The sequence below is a fragment of the Monodelphis domestica genome, chromosome 4 (assembly GCF_027887165.1).
Source record: "Monodelphis domestica isolate mMonDom1 chromosome 4, mMonDom1.pri, whole genome shotgun sequence".
NCBI lineage: Eukaryota > Metazoa > Chordata > Mammalia > Didelphimorphia > Didelphidae > Monodelphis > Monodelphis domestica.
In genome coordinates, this window is record NC_077230.1 from 433,967,173 (window position 1) to 433,979,695 (window position 12,523).

The window sequence follows — 12,523 nt, forward strand, 5'->3', positions numbered from 1 at the left end:
AGAATAGGTGAATGACCTGAACATAAAGATGGAAACTATCAGTAAATTAGGTGAACACAGATTAGTATACGTGTCAGACCTTTGGGAAGGGAAAGACTTTAAAACCAAGCAAGACATAGAAAGACTCACAAAATGTAAAATAAATAATTTTGATTACATCAAATTAAAAAGTTTTTGTACAAACAAAACCAATGTAACCAAAATTAGAAGGTAGGCAACAAATTGGGAAACAATCTTCATAACAAAAACCTCTGACAAAGGTCTAATTACTCAAATTTATAAAGAGCTAACTAAAGCAATTGTACAAAAAATCAAGCCATTCTCCAATTGATAAATGGGCAAGGGACATGAATAGGCAGTTTTCAGTCAAAGAAATCAATACCATGAATAAGCACATGAAAAAGTGTTCTAAATCTCTTATAATCAAAAGAGATGCAAATAAAAACAACACTGAGATACCACCTCACACCCAGCAGATTGGTTAACATGACAGCAAAGAAAAGTAATGAATGCTAGAGGGGATATGGCAAAGTCGGGACATTAATTCATTGCTGCTGGAGTTGCGAAATGATCCAACCATTCTGGAGGGCAATTTGGAACTATGCCCAAAGGGTGCTAAAAGATTGTCTGCCCTTTGATCCAGCCATAGCACTGCTGGGCTTGTACCCCAAAGAGATAATAAGGAAAAAGACTTGTACAAGAATATTCATAGCTATACTCTTTGTGGTAGCAAAAAATTGGAACATGAGGGTATGCCCTTCAATTGGGGAATGGCTGAACCAATTGTGGTATATGTTGGTGATGGAATACTATTGTGCTAAAAGGAATAATAAAGTGAAGGAATTCCATGGGGACTGGAACAATCTCCAGGAAGTGATGCAGAGCGAGAGGAGCAGAACCAGGAAAACATTGTACACAGAGACTGATACACTGTGGTACAATCGAAAGTAATGGACTTCTCCATTAGTCTCAATGCAATGTTCCTGAACAACCTGAAGGGACAAAGGAGAAAAAAACACAACCCACAAGCAGAGGACAAACGGTGGGAGTAAAAACACGGAGGGACCACAGCTTGACTACAGGTGTGGAGGGGATATGATGGAGGACTCTGAATGAACACCCTATTATGGAAACCAATAGCATGGAAATGGGCTTGGGTTGAGGAAGCATGTGATACACAGAGGAATTGTGCATCGCCAATGGGAGGATTCGGGGGAGAAGAAAAAAAGGTGATCTTTGTTTCTAATGAATAACTTTGGAAAATGACCAAATAAAATAAACACTTAAAAAAAATCACTATAATTCCCAGCTGACTTGGGTATTTTATTATATGGGAATCATCCCTGGCAACCATTAAAATCTAGATTTAAGTCAAAACACTAAAATTTTCTTAACAGGAATTGATCAAAGAAAAAGGGCTTCACCAGATTAAAGACAAGAACAATGGCCAGGCAGACATGGCACCCAAAGAAAAAGAAAGAAAGGCAAGGAAATCTAAGGTCAATGCTAAGGAAAATGAAGGTGACAAGGACACTAAGTCAGACAGTGAACCAGAAAAAATGTGTCCACTGAAGGAGGTCACCAAGCTATCAAGTACAACTGGTGTAATACAATCTAAAGTCCATAGGCAGTTTACAACTTGGAACTCAAGGAACTTAAATCCCTGAAAAGACGTTTTCCAAAGTTCATAGAACAACCTTTTATGATACCGAAAGAACTGAAACGTGCTTTTAGGATCTTTGACCCAGACTTTGAAGAAGAAGAGTTTCTCCTGTCTGAACTATTTAGACCCCATGAACAAAGGCAATTCCTTGAGAAGACTTGGACAGATAACAACCTAACTAGTTGGCCCACTGAGGAACAAAGGGAAGATCTAGATTTTTCAAAACCCACTAAAAAGCAGTGTTGCTCAAAGCCTAATGCATGGTCCAGATTGGATAAACTCATGCAGAATAAAGGGGAACATCCAGTCACATTCATTGATCATCTCTCAGAAATGTAGGAATCAACATTGGGTCTTGAGGCTAATAGTGAGGAATCTTTTAGTCACTTGAGATGACAGTTTTTGAGGGGCTGCACACCTCATTTAAAGAACTTTTTTAAACACTATTTTCCTAAATATGACACTGACAGTCTCATAGAACTACATGAAACAGCTACTTACCTCCATGATGATCATTCAGAACAGCATAAACAAATGTAAGATTTAAAAGATGAATTAGAGATAACAGAAAAATCTAAAAGAAAAGGAGAGACGAAATCAAGAAACTAAACATGGTTAGGACTTACACAAAACCAGTTACCAGTTACACAAAACCAAAAACAGTGCAGACAAACTAGGCAATGATTTTTCTGCCACAAGAGAGGACACTTGATAAAAGATTGTTTTCTGAAGAAGAAACATGAAATTAACAAGAAGGACACACAAACTAGATATAAAAAGCAAAATTCCACTTGTTCTCATGGAAAGCTCAAATCCACAAAGCAAGCATCTGATTTAGAAGAGATGCAACAGGCCATTAAATCTGGAGCCAAACCTAAATATTCAGACATGGTTAGGAAAGAATTAAGAAGCCAGGCCTTTAATGTATATAGTTTGGTACATGGAGGTAGAAGAGACAGTGAAAATGAGGCTACTGTTAAAAATAGTAGAGAAAAGATAAGAAATGGTGAAAAATTTGTGCAAGAAAGTGAATCTGTGAGTGATAGCATATGCAATAAATCAAGAGAAAGGCAGAGACTACTAAAAGAGATAGATGGAGAAATAAAAGAAATCATGTCTCAAATAGCAACTGAGATAAGAGACTTAGAGAAGGACTGTATAATAACCACACAGGAAAAAAGTGCAAATGAAGTCAAATCATTCATGGAGAATTTTTTTCAGTGCAGAGTGGATTCTGGAATTGAATTGTTTAAAAGAAAAAGACAGTCACAAAAATCTCAAGGAGTGAGCGGTACACAGAAACAAAATTTCAATTCCGTACAGGTTACTGTTACTAAAGATGAAAATACTTTGAAACCATTCACAGATTTGCATGACATCCCAACAAACTTAGTTAATTCGTCCAATATTTAAACGGCACAGAACTTTAGAAAAAAACATCTAATTTGTATACAAAAGCTGAAATTTCCATCCATCAATGACTGATTTAGAGAATACAAAATTGACTGAAAATGTAGCTGACATTACATTTGAAAGCAATAATCCTATTCAAAGTAATGGAGAAGACATGACAGTTGAATTTGAAAAGGGGAATGGAATGGAAGTCTTAGTAACTGAAAGAACAGCCAAGGATTCAAATGGCAGACTTGAAGCCAACATTCTAAGTGACAGAGGGGAATCTGGCCAAATAAACTTATGTGAGATAACCAATAGCTATGATTTAAATTCATGTTCTAATATAGTAGAGAATATAGTACCATCAACCTCATATGGAGACTTCACAGGAAATGATTTAAATCAAAAAGAATTAACTGATCCTAACACAGAGCTGGCAGAGGGTAGCAAAGGAATGAACAGTGACTCACTGACAAAACACACCTTAGCTACACAGCCAGAAACATATGTATGTACTACTGTGGGAAAAAATGAAGGCACACATCCTACTGATGATGCAGGGGAACATGCAGATATATTGGACTCATTCCCAGAACAGCATAAAAAAGAGGGACAGATTCCTACCTCTACATAGTCAAAAGAGAGTGAAGATGAACATAAACCTCAGACTGATGATAGAGTAGGATCTATAAATATTAGTAACAATATAGAATATCTGCAAGAAGAAAATAACCCCATACCATCAAGTTTACCAAATTAAAATGAAAATTTAAAGCTTGGCAATAAAAAACAACCAGAAACTGACTTGAGAAAAAGCTGGTGACACAGGCTTAGATCAATACACAAAGGCAAAGTTAGCAACATTTGACACAATTTTATATGGCACTGAACAAAATCCAAAGAATAACATAATGATTGGATTCAGTGAGTCAGATCCAGATACAGAATCAGAAGGAAAAGCAGAGGGTGTAATAATAATGGATCAAGATGATTTAGAACAAATGCCTTACTGATTTTATCAGCTTTTTGAAGAGGTAGATGAAGAAGGGGATGTATGTGACACAAGTGAGAAAATTGAATACCTGAAACCAGGACAAGCAAAATCTCACCAAGATTATGATGAAGAGATACTCTCTGGGCACAGAACTAGTTGCATACCATTAGAAGAACTTTATGCAAGATTAGGGGTTGATCATGAAGATGACTTTATAGAGAAGTTGAATTACATGGCTTATACAGATACAGATTTTGAATGGGAAGGTGGATATCAAGGAACATAGTAAAGAACTGGAGGAGGAGAGATAGATACACAATTTCACTTCTATTCTCTAACTTCTGTGAATTTCAAAACAACTCAACCCTGTTCAAACCATTCTTCAGAGGATGGGATTTGGTTATTTCCTGATCAATAACAATAGAGATACTTGGAATGACAGAATCAGGTCTTGGAAACTACAATCTCGACCCTACTCAAGGTAACAGGATTTAGGAAGGGCTGAAGCAAAGCTCAAGATTTAATTATTTGAGAATGTGGCCTTCAACAGACATGTGCAAAGGGGACAGACCTCTGGGCGGTCCTGGGTGAAGCTAGAGCCACCACTGGCACAGGTGAGACACAGGAAGTGAGGTAGAGGACAGCTGAGGAGTCTGGGGACTTCCTGTGTGGAGGAAAGGGGGAGTTGGTGCTTGGTGCTTGAGGTGGAGGCCCTGAGACTGTTTCTCCATTTTGGTCACGTGAGTGATAGGGACTGATCTCTTTTCTTTGCCTCGGCTATCTAAGGCCTTGGGCCTTTGGCCCAACCTAAGCAGAGGGGGTATTTAAGCCCTATTCCCTTCTCTCTCCCCATTCATTCTCTCTCTCTCTCTCTCTCTCTCTCTCTCTCTCTCTCTCTCTCTCTCTCTCTCTCTCTCTCTCTCTCTCTCTCTCTCTCTCTCTCAAATACCTTTCTTCCTCCTATTTGTAATTAAAAACTCCATAAAAGGTTGACTGATGACTTGAGTTTTCATTTAGGAATTACATAGCTGAATTCCTTGGAGACGTTAAATTAATATATATCAGTCTTTTAAAGTGATTTCCATATCACATTGGGGCTGACCACAAGGGAGTCTAAAGAATTCTCTCAATAAACTTCTGAATTTCCTTGCCTTTTTACTCTACCTTCTCACCACTTAGTCCCTTTTAACAGCAAACTCGGCTTAAAGACACAGCTGCTAGAACAAGTGAGTATAAAAAACTTCTCTCTTCTCATTTCTCCTTAAGTTAAATTGGAATCAGAAATTTTTCTTTTTCTTCCCTTTAATCTTAAGGGGCAGCTGGGTGGTTCAGTGGATTCAGAGCCAGGCCTAGAGACAGAAGGTCCTGGGTTCAAATCGAACCTCGGATACTTCCCAGCTGTGTGACTCTGATAGTTAGATAGAAAACAGCTGTTTTAAATCTCAGCAACAGGACCCTAAAGTCCTGGCTGGGAGAGCTGTTTCTAAATATCCTTTCCCTTAAGGAACAACTTCCTAGATTTAAAAAAAAAAACCCGTGGAAAGTTTGTTGCTTTGCCCTGCTCCCCACGTGTTTTGTGAAGACTGTTAGAGAAATATATGAGTACTACATTCTTTGACATTTATATGGCAGCTGAAGAATTAGGGGCATTGAGGAATGCAGGATACCTCCAAATTTTTATATTAATATGTACTGTCATTTTTGTACTCCTCAATACTGTATTTAGAGATGCTAAAATAAAAAAAAATTGAGGATAAAATGAAAGCCCAATTAGAAGATCTAAAATGTTTCTTACAGGATCAATTGGCAAACACCCACTCTACCAGAAACAGACCTGTTTCTGAACCTTTGAATGAGGAAATTTCCTTCCCTGAAATAGAGATGGAAAAAATCTTCCCTATAGCTCAGTTAACAGACTGCTTCTCTCGTATAGTGCAAATCTTGACTGAATTTAATCCCCAAAACCCTTCCCCTACAATCCCAGTTTCTCATGTTCCCTCTCCTACAGAAAACCAAATTCCAATGCAAAGGAGATCTCATCCTCCTAGAGAAACCTGTCCTTGTCAAACTGACCCACAGGTACAAAATTCAACTAGAGGCCTGTTTCCTCTAAGAGAAGTACCTGAAATAGGACGGAATGGGGATGTGGTGACTTTAAGACATAGGATACCATTTACTCCCTAAGAAATAAATGAATTTACACGAAATATCCCCACATATAAACAAGATCCCTTTCTAGTAGCAAAAAAGATGGGAGACATTTTTTCAGTATAATCCGTCTTACAAGGACGTTGAGAACTTGCTACAGGCTTTTTTAACTGAACGTGAAAAAAATAAAATAATTGCTCATATCAACAAAACCCGGGGGCGTAATGCAGCACATTGGCCATCTCAGGATCCCGAATGGGACTATAACAATCCTGAGCATTATCTACAACTATTACCTTTGTAGAGAGGCCATCCTTATGGCAATGAAGGAATGTGCAGACAGTACAGATAAGTGGATGGAACTTGAAAAAATTAAGCAAAAGGAGGAAGAAACACCCTTCAGATTCATGGATAGAATAATCGAGTTTGGGGACAGATACTTAGATTGGGACCTAACTAAAGAGTAGCTTAAGACAAGTTAGAAGGATCTTTGTCAATAACTCTTGCAAAGCAATTAAGAATTATTTTGGAACACAATGCCCAAGATGGTCAGATATGGACCTTGAAAAATTGCGGAAAACAGCTATATATGTTTTAAAGGGAAACAAAGAAAAGGAGGAAGAAAATAATGATGACATGGAGGAAATGAAGAAAAAAATGAGATGTGTAATAGATAAGATAACTAAATTAGAAAGTGGGTATGATAATGAACCAACGACAATTTCCCCTCTCCAGAAATCTAATTATCAATCCATTACCTGCCACTTCTGTGGGAAGAAGGGCCACAATACGGTAGATTTCTCAAGATTATATGACGAATACTCAGTTTAATAACAACTACAGAAGTGATAATTATAGAAATAAATATAATTATGACAATGAAAACCACAACTTTAGGAATGATGACTATAGGAATGGATATTGGGAAAATGATAACTCAAATGAAATAACTCCACAACAAAATATAAAAAATGGTGCTCGTCCAAAAAATACTCGAGGTGCGAATGCCCCTCAGGGGGATGCCCTTCAGGGGGGTGCTTTTCAGCAAGGTGCCCAAGGAACTTCCCAAACACAATGAAGGTGTCGGGGTGGGGGGCTGGGGCACAGGAATCAGAGGATACAACCTTTGATTTTCCGGACCCTGATGTCCTACTACCCGTTGTCCCTATCCACTACCCCCCCCATACTAATGAACCCCATGTTACTTTAAAGGTAGGTAACACCTATTATGATTGTCTATTAGATACCGGAGCTTCCTGGTCTGTATTAAAGAGAACACCTGATTTACAATGTTATTCTATTGGCTCAGAGAATGTAATGGGAGTATCAGGAATAACCCAAAGAGTTAAAAGACTTCCTCCTAGAATGGTGTCTGTAGGACCCCTAGAGGTACAACATTCCTTCCTTTTGATGCCTGACTCCCCTTTAAATTTGCTGGGGAGGGACCTTCTATGCAAACTCAGAGCCACAATAACCTACTCCCCAGATGGTTCCTTATCATTAGAAGTACCAGAGGAATCTTTAAATTACTCCCTGTAATTCCCTCAGAGAGTCAGGAGAAAAAAGAGCATCCCATCTTTGCAATACCTGAAGATATACCGGAGTCTCTTTGGGCCACATCTTCTTCCAATGTAGGTTTACTTAAGTTGGCTGTTCCTGTGCAGATAAAAACTAAACCTAGCCCACCTCCTTCCATTCCTCAGAATCCCCTCTTCAAAAGAGGCAATTGAGGGAATTATCCCAGTAATTAACTCATTAATTGCACAGGGAATAATAATCCCTTGTAAATCTGAATACAACACGCCCATCCTGCCCGTTAAAAAAACAAAAAGAGGGCCAGATGGCAAACACCTCTATAGATTCGTGCAGGATTTAAGGGCTGTGAACAATCACGTTATAAAAAGACACTCAGTAATTTCAAATATCAATACTATTATTTCTTCTATTCCTAGCACAGCTACATACTTTACAGTAGTAGACTTGTGCTCAGCCTTCTTTTCCATACCCATACATGAGAACTTGAGACATATCTTTGCTTTCACCTGGCAGGGCCGTCAATACTGCCGGAGTCATCTGCCACAAGGTTTCGTAGACAGCTAAAGCTTATTTGAGCAAATTTTGAGCCAAGATACAGATAATATAAAATTTAAAAACAGCAAATTAATCAGTACGTAGATGACCTACTCTTGGCTTCAACAGATCCGGAAACATGTCAGGAAGATAGCAAGCACCTTCTTTTGGAATTACACAAAAGAGGTCATAAGATCTCAAAGGATAAGGTTCAGTGGTGGCTCCCTAAAGTAGAATATTTAGGGTTCATCCTATCTGCAGGTGCCAGCTTGATTTCTCCCAAACGAATTGAGAATATTCAAAATTTAAGTGCTCCTACCACTATGAAACAGTTGAGAGCAATTTTGGGAGCAACAGGGTTTTGTAGACAATGGATTCCTTGCTATGGGGAAATTACTAAACCCCTTATAGCACTAACAAGGGATTCGGTCCCCAAACCCCTCAAATTAGAACCAGAACACCTGTCAGCTCTATCAGATCTAAAAAAGGCTATCCTGTTTGCTCCCGCTCTAGGCATCACAGATTACAACAAGCCATTTACTTTGTGTGTACATTAGCGAACAGGGGTAGCTTCAGGTGTTTTAACTCAGACTTTGGGACCTTCTCAACGCCCAATTGCCTATAATTCTGCCCAACTAGACCCAGTAGCACATCAAGAGCACCACCATGTCTTAGAGGAGTAGCTGCTACAGCCTTACTAGTGACAAAAACTGTTGATCTGGTATTGGGATGCCCATTGACAATTATGTGCCCACATGAGGTAGAAACATTGTTGTTAAGATATAGAACACAGGACTTCCGGTCAAGATGGCGGCTTAGAGAAAGCTAAAGTTCAGATCTCCGGAAAACCTTCCCTACCGATCTCAAACTACTTACTCCCAGGGCACCGAAATTCAAAACGATCAACAGCATAGACCCTGGGAATCCTCAACCTGGACCTGGATCAAAAGGTACAGCCCCACCTCAAAAGCCAGAACCCGAGATCACTCGGACCTAAGGGATAGGAGTGCCGAGTCCAAGGCTACAGAGGGAAACTTAGACCCGAGATTGCAACCCCTTGGTCGGATCCTTCCATCCGAGTTCCAGTGAAAGTCACTGCCCTCAGAGCTCCGGGAAGCCGGGGCCCCTTCCCCCTCAGAGAGCAGGGTCCTCAGAAACAACAGTAACCCTCAGGGCCTTCTATCCGAGTCTCAGTGAAAGTCACTGCCCTCGGAGTTCCAGGAAGCTGCGGCCCCTCCCCCCTTGGAGAGTGGGGTCCTCTGAAACAGCGGTAACCCTCAGGGCCGGCAAGACAGCCTCACGGGGGCCAGATCCTTCTATCTGAGTCTCAGTGAAGGTCACTGCCCTCGGAGCTCCTGGAGGCCGTGGCTCCTCCCCCCTCAGAGAGCAGGGTCCTCTAGGGCAACGGTAACCCTCAGGGCCGACAGGACAGCCTCATGGCCAGCTATTCTGAAGGCAACTTCCGGAAAGCAACCCGACCCAGTTGAGGGGGCACCCAACCATCAGGGAAACAGAGAGAGCTGGGGGAGAGTGTAACCCCCTGGCCAGATCCTTCCATTCCAGTTCCAGTGAAAGTCACTGCCTTAAGACATATTCAGTTCAACCCAGGGAAAGCTTATAGAACAATCTGCCAAGGACTAAAACCGCTGAACACCAGACAGAGATAAGAAAAGCTAATCCTCCCCATTCAGAGATGGCAAACTCCACAGAAGCACAGAAGCCCCAAAATCCCAAGAAAAATAAATAGAAAGGGGCGACTTTGGACACATTCTGTGGAGCCAAAATACAAACTAGAGAGGAAATAGAAGACGATACACAAGAAAATGCTCCGAAACCTTCCAAAGGAAATGAAAACTCTCCACAAACCCATGAAGAATATGAATCAGAAATGAACAAAAAGATGGAAGCCTTCTGGGAGGAAAAGTGGGAAATAATGCAAAAGAAATTCACGCATCTACAAAACCGGTGTGACCAAACTGAAAAGGAAAACCAGGCTTTAAAGGCCAGAATCAGGCAACTGGAAGACAACGATAGTGTAAAAGAGCAAAAATTAATAAAGCAAAGCCAAAATACCAAGAAATTAGAAGAGAACATAAAATATCTCACCGACAAGGTGACAGATCTGGAAAATACAGGGAGAAGAGATAATTTAAGAATAATTGGACTTCCAGAAAAGCCAGAAATAAACACCAAACTCGACATAGTGATACAAGATATAATCAAAGAAAATTGCCCAGAGATTCTAGAACAAGGGGACAATACAGCCACTGACAGAGCTCACAGAACACCTTCTACACTAAACCCCCAAAAGACAACTCCCAGGAATGTAATTGCCAAATTCCAAAGCTCCCAAACAAAAGAAAAAATCCTACAGGAAGCCAGAAAAAGACAATTTAGATATAAAGGAATGACAATCAGGGTCACACAAGACCTTGCAAGTTCTACTCTGAATGATCGTAAGGCATGGAACATGATCTTCAGAAAGGCAAGAGAGCTGGATCTTCAACCAAGAATCAGGTACCCAGGAAAACTGACTATATACTTCCAAGGGAAAGTACGGGCATTCAAGAAAATAGAAGATTTACAACTTTTGGCAAAGAAAAGACCAGAGCTCTGTGGAAAGTTTGATACCGAAAAACAAAGAGCAAGGAATACCTGAGAAGGTAAATATTAAGGAAAGGGGAAAGGAGAAAAATGTTATCTCCTTCTTTTATTCAAGCTCTCTTCTATAAGGACTACATTTAGATCAATCTATGTATACTAACATGTGGGGAAAATGTAATGTATAAATAGGGGGTAAAAAAGACCAAAAAGAATAATCTTTCTCACACAAAGATTCACATGGGAAGGGGAGGGGAAAAAAACTCCTATAAGAAGGAGAGGAAGAGAGGGTTTTTTACTTAAACCTTAATATCGGGGAAATCAACTCTGAGAGGGAAAAACATCCAGATCCATTGGGATCTTGAAATCTATCTTACCCAACAAGGGTAGGGAGAAGGGAAAACCAAGGGGGGGAGGGGGACAGGGAAAACAAAAAGGGAGGGAAAGAGAGGGGGGAGGGGGAGGGAACAAAAAGGGAGGGACTAAAAAGGGAAACATCAAGGGAGGGGACAAGGGGGACTGATTCAAAGTAAATCACTGGACTAAAAGGTAGAGCCGAAGAAGAAAAAGGTTAGAATTAGGGAAGAATATCAAAATGCCAGGGAGTCCACAAATAACAATCATAACCTTGAACATGAATGGGATGAACTCACCCATAAAACGTAGACGAATAGAATGGATTAGAATCCAAAACCCTACCATATGTTGTCTTCAAGAAACACACATGAGGCGGGTTGACACCCACAAGGTCAGAATTAAAGGATGGAGTAAGACCTTCTGGGCCTCAACTGACAGAAAGAAGGCAGGAGTGGTAATCATGATATCTGATAAAGCCAAAGCAAAAATAGGCCTGATCAAAAGGGACAGGGAAGGTAATTATATTTTGTTAAAAGGGACTTTAGACAATGAGGAAATATCATTAATCAACATGTATGCACCAAATAATATAGCACCCAAATTTCTAATGGAGAAACTAGGAGAATTGAAAGAAGAAATAGACAGTAAAACCATATTAGTGGGAGACTTAAACCAACCATTATCAAATTTAGATAAATCAAATCAGAAAATAAATAAGAAAGAGGTAAAAGAAGTGAGTGAAATCTTAGAAAAATTAGAATTAATAGACATATGGAGAAAAATAAATAGGGATAAAAAGGAATACACCTTCTTCTCAGCACCACATGGCACATTCACAAAGATGGACCATACATTAGGTCACAGAAACAGCACACAAATGCAGAAAAGCAGAAATAATGAATGCAGCCTTCTCAGATCACAAGGCAATAAAAATAATGATTAGTAACAGTACATGGAAAACCAAATAAAAAACTAATTGGATATTAAACAATATGATACTCCAACATCATTTAGTTAAAGAAGAAATCATAGAAACAATTAATAATTTCATCGAGGAAAATGACAATGGCGAGACATCCTTTCAAACCTTTTGGGATGCAGCCAAAGAGGTAATCAAAGGTAAATTCATATCCCTGAATGCTTATATTAACAAACTAGGGAGAGCAGAGATCAATCAATTGGAAATGCAAATGAAAAAAAAAACTCGAAAGCGATCAAATTAAAAACCCCCAGCAGAAAACCAAACTAGAAATCCTAAAAATTAAGGGAGAAAGTAATAAAATTGAAAGTGATAG

General features: G+C 39.5%; 1 protein-coding gene across 14 annotated transcripts in view; it reads right to left on the minus strand.

The window, feature by feature from the left end:
• LOC107650040 (zinc finger protein OZF-like) overlaps positions 1-12,523 on the minus strand; it is a 145,687-nt gene that overhangs the window by 34,549 nt on the left and 98,615 nt on the right. Inside the window, exon 1 of one of the 14 annotated variants that reach the window (XM_056825643.1) lies at positions 2,165-2,433. The exons of the other annotated variants lie outside the window; for them this stretch is intronic. Coding sequence (XP_056681621.1) covers positions 2,165-2,179 — 15 coding nt within the window. The 5' untranslated portion in view covers positions 2,180-2,433. Of the gene's footprint in view, positions 1-2,164; positions 2,434-12,523 lie in introns of those variants that run through there. 14 annotated transcript variants of the gene reach the window in all.